Below are 18,211 nucleotides of genomic sequence, written 5' to 3'. Positions count from 1 at the left end.
ATAAAATTTTAATTATAAAAAATATATATAATATATATAATTAAAATCAAAGATTAAAAATTACTATCCATATGCCGATATAAACTTTCCTATGCTTCCTCCTAATTACTGCCACTTGTCCAACATGCAATTGTCTCTCTTTTAATTTGCCTTTCTTTTGCATCATTCACACGCCACTCACTGCCCTCACCACCATGCACGGACAAAATCATTCTAATCCCATATCCCATAAAGAATAAATTTAAAAAATATATAATATTATCTAAAATAAATTGGGTAGAATGGTAGATAATTAACATGCTTTTTTTGTCATGAGATGATTAATGTTATGCACATGAATGTGCTTATGGGTATGGTTCATGTGTCTCTAAATATGTAGTTTATATTGACTAGTATTATTTTTTAAAAGAAATATTTTAATTATATTTAAATTAATATTAATTAATTCTTTTTTTACTGTTGACCTCTAATATTTTTGTTTTGAAAAGTTGGAACTTGAGTTAGCGCCAATCTAAGACTTGTTTATCGTCTCCATGCATAGGAATACTCCAAGGAGGATAAATTAAATAAAAAATTGGGTTCTAGTTAGGCATAGGATGGGTTGGATGAGCATGTGGATGCACGATTTCACAGTTAATTAGGTAGTATAGATAACCGTAAATTAAAAGAAAGCATGCACTAGCATATCTATATTGAACTAAAATAATGAAATAAGTAAAGTGTTTGAATTGCGTATTAACGAAAAGAGAAAAAAAATGATAGGTAGAAGAAAACGTGAATTTTGGTTTGTTAGATGAAGCAAGCAGCGCATAGAGAGTAGGGTGTGTATAGTAGTAGTTGGGGAGGTGAGTGTAAGTGCATAAAAGTGGGCCAGATGAAGAGTTTGACTCGGTTGGGGCAAAAGGGTAGAGCAAGGATATTTTTTGTCGTTAAGAGAAAGGGGCAATGCCGGTTATTCATTCCCTCACATGACCTAACCAACTTGTCCATCCTCTTCTCTTCTCTGCTATAAATACTCCCTTTTACTTTTCATCACTCACAAGTCACAACCCATTCCTCCCCCCTTTCTAACCTATTTTTTACTCCATGAAGAGGCAAAGGGCACCTGCTAACAACCCTATCAATAATATGAACATCATGATGAATAGTAGTACTAGTGTTCCTCTTCCTCCTCCTCCTGCTGCCAAGCCTGAAGATGTGTCTGTAATAATGGGCAAGAAGAAAGCCAAGAAAGAGGCAACTACCGCTGAGCAGCAGCACAAGCGGGTGGAGGAGAGCAACAACAGCAAAGAGGTGGTTATTACGCCTACTGGCGGTGAGGATAATAGTAACTGTGAGGAGAACATGATGATGATGATGATGGCACCATGGATGGATGAACAGATGTCATGGGGATCTGCATGGCATCCTGGGTGGGACATGGACTTCATGGGTGAAGACTTCACTGCTGCCATGTACAGTGATGTTGTTTGGGACTATGATATCTGGAACCTCAACAACCAAATCCCAATTCCACATTACATGCAATGAGGAATGAGCTACCTACCCTATCCCTAATTTCTGTTACGTTTATTAATCTTCACTCTTCTCCATGTATTTACTACCATGTCTTTCTTTCCTCCAATCTTAATTAACTTATTAATTACGCCACTTAATCTCTCTTGTAATCACTAATTAAGTAATTGGCTGGTAATGTGGTCAACTAACACCACATGTGAGTTTGGTACACTATTAAATAAGACACGTCGTCACACGTCCCAATCTTACATTAACACCATAACAGTTACGCTATATTGTAAGTTTGTAACTTGAAATATCTAAAGGAATCAGATTCACATATAATTATAACTGTCCAGTCCCAGAATTAAAGTGGATTCTGGACTCACATCTTCAGACGTGCAGGGGAGAAACTCTGCTTTAATTATTTCCTATATCGGATACTATATATTATTCTTATCATACCCACTACTCTTTCATCTTTTATCAGATTATCACCTCCAAACAGTTACTTCATACTTATGCTTTATTATTATTTATTAATTATTTTCATTGCCTCCGTGTGACACACATTTGGTTACATAAAATCCAATGAAACAGACCAACAAATTAATCTTCAATAAAATAAAAGGGGAAACGTATAAGGCAGCTGGTAGTGTAGGACTTAAGGAACAACATAAAAACAAAGACAATGATGTCTATAGTCTAGAGATGCATGAGAAGAGAAGGATTGTGCATTAAATAAACGTTGGAATTGATGAAGTGCACTTTACCCTCGTTTCGTTGTTGAATCCGATGATGCAAATAAATGCATTGGATCCTTCTTCCTTTGGTCCCTTTAACTGTACCAAGCGAGGGTGACAACCGAATGAAAAAAAATAAAAATAAAAAATTGAATTAATACTTTATGTGACTTTAATATATAAAAATTATATGATGTATTTTGAATTCTATAATAAAAACTTGTGATATACATTTAATTTATGATTCTTTTATATGTACGAAAGTTATATTCTTATTTTATTTAGGAGGACTAACTTATTTATGTGTATATATTGTTATGTTCTAAAAATTATGTAGTATTTTGTTTATGATAATTAAATTAACAAAAATATTATTCGTATGCTAAAATTAGTCATTAATATATTTGTATATAAATATATGTATAATTTATTTTTTTAATATATATTTATATTTTAATATGTGTTTTATACTAATAACTAATTTTAGTGACTGATTTTCATATACACGTAATATAGTTTATAAATTAATCATGTTTTTAAGCCTGTTAGATATTATTTATAGTATTTTTAAAGGGTTGTCATGAAGATATATATATATATATATATATATATATATATATATATATATATATATATATATATATATATATATATATATATATATATATAGGTTCAATAGCCTGCTAAAGAATTTTGTATTACTTTTCTTTTCTTCTTTTTCAACAAGCTTTTTTTTAAGGTTATTCATAATATCAGAATTATATAAAAAGAGGAGCTCATAATGATATCATAATCTCATGATATATGCATTACTTTAAACACATTTATTTAAGTATGATCTTTAATTTACTACTTCTTATACATGCTAACTTATTGAGTGTAGAATCTTTATAGGTATACTCGCCAACATTGAAAACGATAAACTCAAAATATTAGGAACTCTGATTTTGTATCTCCAACCTACTTTTTCTATAATTTCGTTTAGGTAATTCCTCAACTCATAATCGAAGGTTATAAAATAATTATGAACAAAATTACATTGTCAATTCTCATGTTGGTAAACAATATATACAACTTTTCAATTGAAAATCTATCCCTATATGCAAATATAATAAACTGATCATGAGATTTATTTTAGATCCTTGGATATGCTTTTGGTTATGAGAAAAGTCACTAATCAATCATTTTACTCTCTTTACTTTCATCCTCTGATTTCCCATTGCAACAATTAAGCACTAATAGAAGATTCAACTCTTCCGTAATTCATTAGAAAATAAGAAAACAAATAGTATACCCTGCATGGCTGAGTTCCTGTTTCGAGTTTATGTAAATTCAAGTTTGAGTTTTCTCAAAGCAATCAATATATAATCACCTCTATAAATACATGCTAAGTTCTGGTTTTGATGGATGGACTACTCCAAAATCTACCTACATTATTATTAAAAAAGACCAAACAAAAAAGTATGTCTAAACACTATACAAGAGATGAGACTAAAAGAAAAAGGAAAAAAGTTTGACAAAATTTTGTGAAATCAACTAGCTAGGCATTTGTTTGTGATGTATAGATGAGTAGATGTTGTAGTAGTTGGTTTTGGGGCGCAGGCCGAAAGTATCCTTATCATGATGAAGTTAGCACCAGCAAAATGTAGACAGGGTCAATATCATATCTTATCCTCATCAGGTGCCAGTTGGATAGGAATAGGTAGAACTAGAATATACCTATAGTATATGACTGCTGTTGTTGGTTTATTCTCTGTCTATTCAACTTCCTCTCTTCTGTTCTTGACCCTTTACATTGGTTGAAAGTGGAACTAACCTCCATCTTCATTGGCAGTTAACTCAATTATGACCCATGAGGATATGTATGATTGAATTGTAGTAGTATGTAGCTATATTATTTTGGCCATAACTTATTATCTGCTTTATTTGCCGCCAAATCTAAACCATATATGTCAAAACACTAAGTACCATTGCTAAATTCAAGGTGGCCATTATTTGTCGGCAGAGTTATTCCTATACACGTGCTCATTCAACATTCTAATTTGGAACTGTACCAGCTCCACCATTAGTGTAACAACTTGCAAACAATTTGCATTTTGGTGGCATCTAACAGGTCAATCATTTATGAAATAATGAAACTATTGTATATTTCTTCTTTGCCTCTTCAAGCTACTTCAATACCTTCTCTGAACCCACGTTACATATTATTTCATTCTCATAAGATGTGAGAAAGTTTCATGCAAATTAAACTTTTTATATATGAATTCTTGTTCTTTAGTTAATCATCTCTAATATATGGATTCAGGTGAAATTTGTAGCTGGTACCGACTGGAGGCCATACCTGTAATCCTGACAACTGATTCAAACATTCGTAAAACTTTTCTAGTCCATTTTTCTTAAGATTATTATTGTAGCGTGCTTCAAGTTTTGTCTGAAAACTGATCTAGTATTTACAGTGTAATTTGAATACGAAAGATAAGGATATGACAAATTTTTTTTCTTTTAAAATCATTTATAAGGTAGACACTTTAAAATATCAAAATATATTATGTTAATAACAACTTTGGTATTTAAATATGAAGTTTTTACGCAGTACTTTTTAAGTTGCAAATAAAAAGGAAATTTGAAGAACTCACTTTACATTATATATTAATATTACCGAACTCGCAACCTTATTAATAACATAACATTAGATGTAAAGGTATTTGAATTGACTATACATATCACTACTAAATTCAGATATGGTAGTAATACAGTATTATAGAGGTTTCAATAGTCCTGCATGACACCAAAGGGTGATGCAGTTAATGCCTTAATGGAAGCAGCAATTGCTGATGACACCAAAGAAGCCACTTCCTCTGTTTTGTTTCAAACTCTCACTTTGATAGACAATGGCGTTTGCTCTGCTCCATGGTCATATTCTTCGAGATTTTAAGGACATTATTCTTAATACAGGTTTCTAATCTAGGGGAAATTCATTTTGCATTGCATATCATGTAACAATGAGAAGAATGATAAAATAAAAACAAGGACCATTTGTGTTTTTTTTTGGTACATGATGGGGCCACAGGTCCTAGGACCATTTGTTATTTGTTATTGTATGTCCAAAAATATTCCTTTTTGTTTTCAGACGGGCCTACGCCCAAAATGAAAATTGCAGTTATAGTTTTCGGTAAACTAATTCATTATCTGCTTAAACTTTTTTTTCCTGTTAGATATGATTGGACTTGGACATGGATATAAAAAGGCTTTCATTTTGATTTCTCCTTCTTGGTTGTTAATGGAAAGGCCTACTTGGATGGTATGAAATACTAACTCCGGTAAAAGCCACTTGGTTGGGCTGGCGAATCAAGAACCTGGGAGCAGCGTCCTCCAGAGATTTCGTTGAAACTCTATGCTGATTGTTGTGGTGAAAAGGGGGAGGAGGGGAATAGAGGATTTAGGATTGTTTATTTGTTCCGACCAGAAAAACAGGAAAACAGAATTTTCTTTTATTTGTATGTAAAAATATCCAAGATAAATAAATAAAGTTCTTGCCATGACCAAAACATGCCAATTAAAAAAGTAAGTTAATGCTTCAAACAAAGTACTACTAATTAATTTTTAAATTTAAAGTAACGAAAAATTGGTAATAGCTACTAACTACTTTTCCACGAATTCATTTTTCTAGAATTTCGAGTTGACCATAAAATAATTGGGGAGCGCATGTAATTATGGTCATCAGGGCCGCACAATAACTAGCATGGACTCTACCACACTTAAAACTAGGCAAGTTAAAGCCTGCCTCTTGGTAGGCTCGTAAGTTACAAGAACAGAGGGGCGCGTGAGAAAGAAATAGGAGGTTTTGAAGGGCGCGTGTTTGAATGTGTAATGTACGCGCGGGTGGAAGATTCGCAGGATGTTGTGTTCCCCCGACAGCTTTATGAAACGCTGCCTAGCTCCCACTCACCGAGTCACTCACTGTGCTGTGTTGCTTTCTTCTTTCTTCTTTCTTCTTTCATCCTCTCTGGTGTAGTTGCTTAACGAGGTGAAGAAATGGGAGAGGGAAGAGGGTCCACTCTGGTGCACCTTCTGGTTGTGGCTCTCTGCTTGGTTGCATTTGGTTTCGCCATTGCTGCTGAGAGAAGAAGAAGCGTCGTAAGCCCTCTTTACTTATAGATCTACATTTCCCTGATTAACAACTAAGTAGGTTTGTTTGGACAGGGAAGCATAAAAAGAGATGAAAGGACAAATGAAACTTACTGCACCTACAATTCAGATGTGGCAACAGGGTATGGAGTGGGGTCTTTCCTCTTCCTCCTTTCAGGTCAATCACTGCTTATGGGGGTCACAAAGTGTATGTGCTTCGGCAGGCCATTAACAGCTGGGGGTAATCGTGCCTGGTCTATCATCTATTTTATGTCTTCTTGGTGAGTCCCTCTAATTATTTCTAAGACATTACTTCTTAGTTCTTAGTTTCTTCATCATAACAAATACGTTAAATTTGCAGGGTGACTTTTGTTATTGCAGAAGCCTGCTTGATAGCAGGAGCCACAAAGAATGCGTATCACACCAAGTACAGGGGAATGATTTATGCTCAGAACTTCTCTTGTGAATCATTGCGCAAAGGTATCTTCATTGCCGGAGCCATTTTTGTTGTTGCAACCATGATCCTCAATGTTTACTACTACATGTACTTCACAAAGGCAACTACAAATTCGCCTTCTCACAAGCCCAATCGCCAAAGCCCCACTCTTGGTATGACTGGATATGCATAATAATACACCCTATTTCCAACAAACAAACACAAATATTTATAGTCATACATATGCTGCCTACTATTTTGTAACATAAGCAATGCTTTTAGAGTGCTCATGGATTTATCAATCAAGAGTTGTCAAATATAGACTAGTAGTATCGCTGGATTTGATCTTGTTCCTATAGAGGCATCGATATTAGTTTGTAGCTTTTGTCTAGACAGACATGAAAACACTAGCTCTGAGAATTGTCATTTAATGTATTTTTGAAGAATTAGTTGAAGAATTGCTTTTATCCATTTGTGACTTGGAAAAACCTCTGTTGAAATTACAACTACATTTCCTTGATTCCATTAAAAAAGGAACCATTCCTTAGGTAACACTTAAATATCTTTATGGTTTACTTTCTAATTTCCTTCTCATTATAATCTTACCTCAGAGTTAGTTTAATGTGGCTCATCAGGTCAAATTCATTACTTCCCCCAGAAATTGAAATGCTACTAGAAATTAGAAACATTCAAAGGTGAATGTTCTTGCTTGCAATTTGGACTCCAAGTAGCATCGCTTTCCTATACTTAATATGCTAGAGATTGTCTAGCAGTTAGTTAGTTAGCAATGTTTAAAAGTGTGGACTAAAAGAATATTCTTAAATTATTAAACTAAAAAAAATTAGATTAATAATTAAAAATATTGGCTGAAAATAATAAATTCTGGTCTATATTAATCTCTTGTAACTTCAGTTAAATTGAGGCTTTTTTTTTGGTATTCTAACAGAGCCGAAAATATGAAAAGCAGATCTTGCCTCCTTTGTTGCTACATTTGTGGGTCTTAGATCAATCGTTGACTTAACCTGAAGCAAAGAGCAATGGCCCAGTCCATCTTCCGTTATGTGTATGATTTGTTGGTTTAATGGCCTGTTAGTAAACCCAACAAGAATTTTGTTTCAACCTAAAAAGGAAGAGTATAACCAAAAATACATTTGACGTATTTACAACTTACATTGGATCCCCAACCCGACCAAAACAAAATATTGGATTCCCCAAGAACAAGAAAAAATGAAAGACGATATATTTTGTTATAACTAAACAATAAAAATACGAAAAAAGATATAAATATGTATTTGTTGGGAAGATTATTTAATGATATATTTTCTACTTAATTGAATATATTTAAACAAAATTACGAGTTAACATATTATTCATATTTTTTGTGCTATATGAAGCTACTAATCACTTTAGCATGTAAGGATGTACAAATCAAAGGGTAAATGAGTAATATATGTTAAAAGGGGCACGCCCCCACCCGGAACCATTTCAATTTTCATGTGAAAAGATAAACAACATGGTAAGTATACATTAAAATTAGTATCATCATAATCAACTAGTAATTTTCCTGCGAAAGTATGTTTGGCCTTCCTATAGGAACCTTTATTTGCTTTTAAAGGTAAAGCAAGACTACAATATTAGGTCAAAGTAAAATGCTGATTCCCCTGGTAAAAGTGTCTAACTCCACTAGCCTTTACAATAGATAAACTTTTAAAACGACTCCTATACTGAAAATTGGATAAAGAATATATGACATTAACTTATCGCATTACATATAATCTAATATGACAAGTGATCTAAGCCTAAGGTTGGCATAGTGAGATATGTGGTCAGTGAAATAGTAGAGTTTTAAGTTTTAACTGTGAAGGCACTGAAAGTCACGACGCTGTGCTATGTCTAATCACATATATATTTAATTGGAAATGACGGATCCTATTCAGCCATGGCCATGCTCAACTATTCCCTTCGATACAATCAAGTCATATATCAATGCATCATTCTCATCTAGTTTGATTTAAACCACACATCCAATCTGCCAGTGGACGATGTTTCATGGAATAGAATCAGTGCCCAGATATAAAAACCTTTGTAGGTACAATTCTTATGAGAAACAAACTACTATATTATTCAGTATGCTCTGTGTATGTATATAACAAAATATTTGAAAAAAAAATATGATAATGATAATTTATTATGATCTAAAAATTGGGCCCACGCAACATACTGCATTCATGTCTTCTATGTATTATTTTTTGTATTAAAAATAATAAATATAAAAAATACAAAAAAATTAATTTTAATATATTATTAAACTAAAAAAATAATGGTGTTATTATTACCCGAATTGCCAGGACATGCAATTTAATTGATGAGAAGTGGAAAAGGAAGAGCAAAGTGTTATGTTATGAGTTATGGGTGCGTGATGTATGTATCTTGTTACGTACGTCAAAGGTCGACACCAACAACACTACACAAGACAGTGACACAGTGCCGCGAATCGCGCCCCACCCCCGTTTTCCCTCTCTTCAATTCCTTCTTCTTTTTGTTTTTCTTGCTTTATTTCCAATCTTCTCCTTTCTTTACTAATTATATATATATCTACATACATACCACTAATTTAATTTAATTTATATATACAGAGTCCACCTTTTCAACTACTACTCTTCCTCGCTCGCAAACAAAAAGAATCTATCCTTTGTTTACCATATCCAGTCAATCACTACTAGCTATGTTCAAACCTACCCAATTCCAAATTATCTTGCTAGCTACTACATCCAACATGTTATTATCATTATTTCCTATGTTTCCAGCTTTTCATAGAATAATATCAACCAGCATTCATGCATGCACTATGCCACCGTATGGCATTCAACTGCTTCTCACACAAGACAGTTTTTCAGTTGGTTTTCAACTAAATCAGTAAAATTTTATGATTTGAACACACTAGACATTCTATATGTATATCTTAGCTTTTTCTTTAAGAAAAAAGAGAGTCAAAATTAGAAATTGACAAGCACGAAAACAGTTTGTTCATTTACATACTAGCTAGTATCTTTTAAGGATTATGCTCCCATGAAGACGCGTAAAACGTCTTTTTATAAAGACACTTATGTGTCGCATTATTATTTGACGTATTAATGAATTGATTATTTTTTAATTTCTTAACAAATTATAATAAAACCAATTTTTTTATAACAATAACAATAAATTCAATTGTTATCAGATCTGATCAAACCGACCAATTTACATAACCTACCGGACTATAATTTTTTTGTTTTTTTAAACAAAAATCAGAAATATATTTATTTTTTTTATCAAAAAATTTAAACATAATTTGATTTAAATTGTGTAAATCGATCGAATTAAATCGACTCTAATAATTATAATACGAAAAATTGAATTTATTATTATTACTTTAATAAACCGATTTTGTTTTAGTTTATTAAAAAATAAATTACTAACTAATTTAATAAAAATATCCAATATATAACACATGTAAATATTTAAAAAAATATTTTAATATTTTTATCAAATGATCTCCATCTTTTAAATGGTTAAGATCCACTAATAATTGATGAATTGATTGAGGAGATTCTTTTTCATTTAAAATGTAAGTAGGATCATTTTATCATGACTCCTTCATACTTCTTTACAGAAATAACATTTCAAGGAGAGGTATTTTGTAATAGGGTAATGTTAGGAAGACAAAAAAAAAATAGCCAAAATTTGTTTTATTTAGCATTCATTAATTATCGCAACAATTAATAAATGTTAAATAAGGCAAGTTATGGCTGTTTTTTGCTGATTTTCTTTGGTTACCAAATATTTCTGTTTGTAATATTTATCATTTTGAAATCAGAAATAATTTCATGCATCTATAGTCTATTATTAATATTAGTAGTAGTAGTAGTATACATGTAGTACGTAGCAGTATTAATGCTACACCTTTAATTTTAAATAGGAGGCCATATCCCCATTATTTGATATCAATTGTATATATAAAAAAATTAAAATGCTACAAAAGTCGGTGTATAAGATCGACATTATGTTTGATATTAAAATTGACTATATTTCATGTACATTAAAATTAATCATCAATATAAATTATATATTAGAATATAAATATATATTAAAAATAAATTAAATTATATATATTTATATATAAATATATTAATAATTGATTTTATTGTACAAATAATATTTTTTATTAGAATTACTTTATATATATGTTGCCATGAACAATATTAGTCCAGTTATATATTGTGTAATTGAGCTAATATTATGAACCAGTGAATTAATATAGATCGCATATTGTATGTCACCGAGATTTTATTTTCTTAGCTTGTTTATTATAATAGTAATAAGTTGACTGTTGGCATGTGGATGTGATACGCCTAAGCTACGACTTAGATTTGATTTGTAAAATATAGTACTACTACTTATATATATCAATTACTATAAATAAATTTGAATTGACAATAAGGTGTCCTTTTATCATAAGTTGGTCAGTATTAAAACAACCAGTCACGGATTTCACAAATTCAATGCACTCTGCAGAGTCGCGTCCTCCCTCCCTAAGTAACTGGCTCTCACCGACATGCACATTCCAAAACCGAATTTAAATAAGAGTGAAAACGATTTTTTAAATTATTAGATAAAAATTTAATTAAATATATTAAATTATTTAACGATTTTTAATTAATAATTATATATAAAGATAAGTATACATGAGTTTTTATTTTTAAATAAGAGAATCATTTAGATAAAGATATCAAAAATATTTTTTTAAAGATATTTTTTAATAATTAAAATTTAACACATATAACCGATTAAATTGTGTTATTTTTATTAAAATTAGACAAAACAAATCAGTTTTGTTAAAAAACTAATAAATTAATTTTGAATCAATCTAAATTAATATTTTTTTATAAAAAATGACTATAATATTTTTATTATAAAAAATAAATAAAATACTCTTATTATATATATATATATTTTTTAAAAATTTTAAATTTTAACTCTATGACAGCAGAAAAAAAAAACTAGAATTTAAAATTCTCAAAATTAATATATATAATAAGAGTATTTTAGTCATTTTCTATAATAAAGATATTGTAGTAATTTTTTATAAAAAATAATATTAATTTAAACTAATTCAAAATTTAGTTTACTATTTTTTTTATTAAATTAATTTGTCTGGTCTAATTTTGATAAAAATTTATACAATTTAATTGATTATACGTATTAAATTTTAATTATTAAAAAACTTCTTAAAAAAAAACGTTTTTAAAATCTTTATCTGAATACCTCTCTTTAAATAATGTCACGTAGTTAATTACTCTTCACTAATGTACTGCTAATAATAGTTTAGTCTTCTGTAGAGGTTACAATTTTTGGTAAGTAAGGTTATTAGATCTCTATAAATCTTTCGCTCACATTATTCTTTATTGTACTTAAAAATTAAATTATATAATGATAAATTATATTTAAGAAGATTTATTAAAAAACTAAAATTACTTCCCAACATCTTATTATCCCTATAATAAGTTATATATTTTCTAACGGGTCAGATCTAATTGATGAGTTATGGGGAAATTATCATTGTCGCATCCTGACACACATATAAATGCTAGTTAAATTGTGTTCCATACTATAATATGATGAAGAAAAATCAAGGGGACCCAAAAACTACCGAGACTGAAGACTGAAGGGAGCCGAAGATCTGCCTTTAATTTATAAATATAAATACAAGTATAGAACAAATATGTCAACATCCCATCTTCTTTTTATTTTCTTTTATTTTTTTTCCTGGGTGAACCAACATCCCATTCCCATCTCACTTTTTTCTAATGTTTACTACAATATACTCTATTTTCTAATGGAAATAAAAGTCAAACGTTGAATTGTGAATACAATAGAAGACGAGGTATTTGTATGTGTTTACATCTAATGAGTTTGAACCCTAATGAAGATTGTAAGAATAATGTAGTGATAGACAGAGTAGTTAACATATAAAAAAAAATTGCTAATAATTGGGAGATGAATTATAAATGAAGAGATGAATGAAACAAAGGGCGTTGGAGCATGTGGCGAAGTAGTACAAGTAATGAGGAAAACGAATAATATAAGTGGGGATTAGCGGGCAGTGCGGGTTTATGTTTCACGTGGGACTGGCCTAGACGTGACATGGACTTATTATTCTATTTCATTTTCATTTTCTCTATTAAACAAATTCAACCCCATTTGGAGGACCAAAATATATACATTTTACTAACATTGCTTTTACTATATATATAATGTACATGTAAAAAAATACAAAAATATTATTTTTATATTAAAATTAATTATCATCTATTTATATGAATATATATTATTTAAGTTATTTTAAATATATATTTTATAGTTTAATGTATATTCTAAAAAATATTAAAAATATTATTAATACACTAAAATTATTTATTAAAATTAATTATTAATATATTTGTATATAAATATATGTGTTATTTTATTTATTTTTTATGTATATTTATATTCTAACAGATATTTTATATTAATGACTGACTTTAATAACTGATTTTAGTATATATATAATATAGTCAATTATAATTTATTATTTTTTGTTATTAATTAATTATTAATATTTAAAAATGTTAGATAAAATATATTATTTAATTACTAGATTAAAAAAATTAAATTAATAATTAAATAATAATAAAAAATAATAAATTTTAATAAATTTCTAATATTTTTTATATTCCATGCTCAAGACTTTCGAAGCACTGACATTTGGTTGAATTACTGTGTTTGAGTGTTGGATATATTTTGGACATGACATTTTGTCTGACACGCGTATCTTAATAAAATACATCTAAATATTATCATGTGTTAGTGTATCAAGTTTTATTTTTAATATATATTCTTGAAATAAATTTAGATATAGTATATATTATTATTTATTAAAATAAAAAAATATTTTAAATACTTAATATAATTAAAATAAATATTAAAAATAAAAAAATTAATTTATATTTTAATATCAATAAAATATTAAAATATTATTATAATTTATTTAAAAAATATTTTATATTATATATATATATATATATATTTTCGTATTTTATAAAATTTTAAAATTTACGGATCCTGTATTATATCGTATTCCATATTAGTGTTAGTATTTGTGCATGATAGCTCATCAGCACTGATTTTAATTTTTAGAAGGAAGAGGAATTAAAGATAGAGATAAGATGTGATTTCCGTAAAATAAGAGGATGAAATCTTAAATATAGGTAGAGCCGTCAATTGACTACACTCCATTGATTTTTGGTCTGAATTAAGTCACAGTCTTACGTGAAATCCCATCACATATATATACACACACTCACACTCTCAGACACGCCCCACTGCCAACATAACCAAACTCCAACTTCCATTATTTTTCTCTCTCTTCTATTTTTTGTCCTCCATTCTCAACACGGCAATTTCATTCATTATGGTTTGAGTCTTTAATTTATCATAGCAGTGTATGCTTTGGGGGGTTGGAGATCACAAAGGCTCAAAATTTATGTGGCCATCGATATGTGGTTGCTAGGAATCAGAAGCAACAAGAGACTCCTCTGTGTTCCCATGGTGGTAGTGATTCTTGTCACCCTTTTCTTGCACATGTGGCAGTGCCGTCAGGTTGCTGCTATTCGAGTATTCCCCCGAGGAGATGCGCCGCCCAACGTCGAATTCAGCAGCCACCGCATTACGGCGGTGGCTACCAAGATCGCCAACAGAGATCTAATCAATAAGTACTTCAATGGAAGAACAGCAGCAACAAGGAGCAACAACACAACAACTCAAAAGGGCTTTGATGAAAGCAAAAGAAGAGTGCCCAGTTGCCCAGATCCTCTTCACAATTAACAAGTAGACAATTCCCATCCAAAATTTTTCATCTTCCCTCTTTTTCTATTTTTGTTCCAGTTTATTTATCCAAAATACCCACGTTTTTCTCATCATTTTCTCTATGGTATAACAATATGTATGTTTCTTTCTTGTAGAATATGAGGGAAAACCGGGGGTATTTTGGTATTATTATTAAATTTAGAACAACAAAGGTATTTTCTTCTTTGATTAATTTCTCTCTCGTTCCCTTCCTCCTACATATGAAATGATTAATTATCAATGGTATTATGCTTGTATATAGAATTATTTGCTGAGGGACAATGTTCAATTTCACAGTAGCTACCTAGTCTTTCTTTTTGTTCCATATACTTTGTTAATGGTGCCTAGAATTTCTGTAATTGTGGTACTTGAAAGTTGGAGCCTTTCTTTTACTATTTAGCCGTTTCCACTGAGTGTCTGAGAAGATATGTATATACCTATATATGTGTATAGCTAGAAGTCTAGATCAATAAGAAAGCAATTATGTTCTCCCAATGAAGAAACATTAGTACTGCTTTCCCCCACTGTCAAGTGTCAAGGACAAAAAGAAAAAAAAAAAAAGTATTGGATTGTTCGGTAAAAGTAGTAAAAGCTAATCTCCTTTATGGTAGAAGATTTGATCGAATGCACAGTAGTGTATATATATATATATATATATATATATATTATTCTGGGTCTATGATCCATTTAGCTGCATTTGGTAAGCTTTTCACACTTTCCTGTTGTTTCTCTCTCACTTCCTTAGCAGTTAGCACATTGGGGTATCCTTCATTTCTCTTCTCACCTTTCGAAATATTTTGACAAAAGATCTGATCCGGAACTAACTTGCATCAGAAAATCTTAGCCGTTGGTTTTCACGGACTTATACAACTAGCTAGCCATATTTATTCGCATTTATACCGAACGTGTTGTCCATTTATATTGGCAGCTTGGTCTGAAAAATTAGGCCTTCTTTTATCTCTTCATAGTTGGTTGGAAAAGTAGTAAAGAGCTGGCATAAATTAAACTTGAAAATTAAAATTCAATCCATCCACTCCAGCAACTGTCTCCAAGCTAAGTCAGGTGAATGAATTATTACTTTTGTTTCGTATGGAATTGAAGCACCGATATTAGAATAGAAGGGTTCAATAATTTAGTCTTAGCAGATTGAAGGAGTTAATCAAATACTTTTAAAGGATATCTAAATTTTGTTTCTAGCTATGATTTAAGAATACATACATCACACTTTGATTATATTTTTGTTATTTAACATTTGAAAATACAGCTTGTAAAATTATTGGATATATGTACGTAAATAATGGTCCCATAACAATCATGGAGTAAACTCTAAGACCCACATATTTAATAAAATGAGTCAATCTTATCTCAATGAAAAACCAAAATTTGAAGTTGAGTCTAATATTTTTAGTGAATCGGAAGATCCATTTTAGATTGAGCGTTACAATTTACAGCTATGCTCTTTGCAATTGCATAGGTTTCCTATATTGGAATTGCTTGCACTCATGTGCATGTGCATGTGCTTCTGTGCATGCATTAGGTTCAAAGCTAGTGTTCATTTTTGGTATTATTTGAGGGGCATTCCATATGCGGTATTGTGATTTTTAGGATTGGGCATTCCTTTGATTTTGATATATCAAAATTCTAATCTCCCGGACCCCCCCCCCCCACTTTTTTTTTTCTCTTTCTGCTGAAATTCTCTTTCTTCTCATTTCTTTTTGGTAAGAAGTATATATATATTTTTTTTTCTTCATTGTCTTGAATATATAATGATGTGCAAATTAAAATATATAGAGGGTATTATACAACTAACAATTGACCTTAAAGGTAAGTGAGAAATAAAAACGCCGTACATCTATATACAAACAAATATATGAACATCACGCTTGAATAAATTATTATGAGAAATTTAACACAAGCTAAGTGAATTATTGTTGGCGAGCATCTTTTCTCATGTTGAATTATTGGTGACGTGTGGGTTCTGGTATTGCTTAATATGTGCATACACGATAGCAGCATTATTTGGATAGAGTATTGATTAATTTGGTAACATGATTAATAATTTAATCAACTCATGGTCGTCTTGTGCCCGATCAAGAAAATGACCCAAATGAAAACAAAGAAACATAATCCCTATATATGATTAGACAAGTAAAATTCATTGACAAGACGAAAAGAGGAAAAAGAGCACATAATAAAGGATAATATAGTAATTTTTTTAGGTTGAAAATGTAGAGTTTAATTTTGATGCAGTGAAAGTATAAAATATTTAGTATTGATACTTAATTACATTTACATATATTGTTTAGAATAATTATTTATTTAGTTAATATATATAAAAAATAGTTATTTTTAATAAATTATTTAAAAATGTTATTTGTACACTAAAATCAGCTACTAATGTATTTATATATAAATACATGTGTGTTTTAATTTATTTTCAATATGTATTTATATTTTAATAGACTGACTTGATAGCTGATTTTTTATGTACACCCGTAGTATTACTTTTATTGTTTAATTGAATACACGTATAAAATTGTTGTTAGTATGCTTGCATTAAAATTGAATTATAAAAAAATTGAAAATGTATATTACTTAGTTTTCGTTGTAAATAAGAAGGGGTTTCAAACGTGGAGTTCGTGTAAAAAAGATAATTAATTAAGTTTAAATTAATCAAAGTTGGCATAATAGGATTGCAAATAAAAAATTGGAATTAGGTGGAGTTGTTGTCCTTAGAAAGCTTGGTTTGTTTTTTGTAATTGCCTTAGTGTCTGGTTGTAGGAAAATACATGGATACATTATTGAAAAGGCCAACATAGAGAGAAAAAGTGTGATTTGGTTGAATTCAAGGGAATTGATTAGTTTTTTGCTTTATGGTGTGAAGTTTTGATTTATGTGTTGGAGGGTACGTTAGAGGAAAGGCAAAGGCCAGAGAAGAGAACAAAGGGGGTCTCGTCTCGTATTCTGGTATTTTGGGTGCTTATGAGAGGGACTAGAGCAAGAAACTGAATTGGCAGGGAAACCGATGTAGCAAACCGCCACGTATTATGCGGCGAAGAAGATGTTTTAGTTTTAATAAAAAAAAGCTGCCACTGATTCGTAGTCTGCTAATTTGTCTTCTTGTATTTTGGATCTGGAATCAAATTGACTCTCTCTCTCGTATATGCATGCTAGTTATCTCTTCGATGCATTCCTTGCCCAGTTGCATTTCTCTCTTTCGTGTCACCAATCTTATAATTCATTTTACCTTGCTTGCTTTTCTTTTTTTAATTTCCATCATTTTGTGTTGGCGTTTACCATTTGCTTCTCTAGTCATTAATTATTGTGAGACCAATATTCCCATATAGATACGGACCCTTGCCATTAATTTCTATGTCATGCTATTTTTAACCACTTTTCAGTTTTCAACATTCACATGGGTTGCTGCCTGGGATATGCAAATATGCATACCCTAGCTAGTTGGAAAGATAGATAGTAGATGTAT

The 18,211-nt window shown here is 30.3% G+C and overlaps 2 protein-coding genes and 1 long non-coding RNA gene across 3 annotated transcripts; all 3 read left to right on the top strand.

The window, feature by feature from the left end:
• Positions 1 to 844: 844 nt before the first annotated feature.
• On the top strand, positions 845 to 1,650 carry LOC112777351 (uncharacterized). Its single transcript, XM_025821703.3, has one exon. The coding sequence runs from the start codon at positions 1,087 to 1,089 to the stop codon at positions 1,528 to 1,530; it is 444 nt and encodes a 147-aa protein (XP_025677488.1). The 5' UTR covers positions 845 to 1,086; the 3' UTR covers positions 1,531 to 1,650.
• A 4,356-nt stretch (positions 1,651 to 6,006) lies between these two features.
• LOC112777361 (uncharacterized) lies at positions 6,007 to 7,275 on the top strand. Its single transcript, XM_025821712.3, has 3 exons — positions 6,007 to 6,377; positions 6,444 to 6,649; positions 6,730 to 7,275. Exons 1-3 carry the CDS (start codon positions 6,276 to 6,278, stop codon positions 6,995 to 6,997), a joined length of 576 nt encoding a protein of 191 aa, XP_025677497.1. The 5' UTR covers positions 6,007 to 6,275; the 3' UTR covers positions 6,998 to 7,275.
• Positions 7,276 to 14,033: 6,758 nt separating this feature from the next.
• On the top strand, positions 14,034 to 14,920 carry LOC140182453 (uncharacterized). The gene is made up of 2 exons (XR_011878008.1): positions 14,034 to 14,709; positions 14,844 to 14,920. It is a non-coding gene; the product is annotated as an uncharacterized lncRNA (long non-coding RNA).
• The last annotated feature ends 3,291 nt before the right edge of the window (positions 14,921 to 18,211 follow it).

Source organism: Arachis hypogaea, chromosome 19 (genome assembly GCF_003086295.3).
Source record: "Arachis hypogaea cultivar Tifrunner chromosome 19, arahy.Tifrunner.gnm2.J5K5, whole genome shotgun sequence".
Classification (NCBI taxonomy): Eukaryota; Viridiplantae; Streptophyta; class Magnoliopsida; order Fabales; family Fabaceae; genus Arachis; species Arachis hypogaea.
This window is presented reverse-complemented; position numbering and strand designations above follow the sequence as displayed.

Coding starts and splice junctions, on each gene's coding strand:
- LOC112777351 (XM_025821703.3), top strand. CDS start 1,087: ATGAAGAGGCAAAGGGCACCTGCTAACAACCCTATCAATAATATGAAC.
- LOC112777361 (XM_025821712.3), top strand. CDS start 6,276: ATGGGAGAGGGAAGAGGGTCCACTCTGGTGCACCTTCTGGTTGTGGCT. Junction 6,378..6,443: donor CTGAGAGAAGAAGAAGCGTC/GTAAGCCCTCTT, acceptor TTGTTTGGACAG/GGAAGCATAAAAAGAGATGA. Junction 6,650..6,729: donor ATCTATTTTATGTCTTCTTG/GTGAGTCCCTCT, acceptor TTAAATTTGCAG/GGTGACTTTTGTTATTGCAG.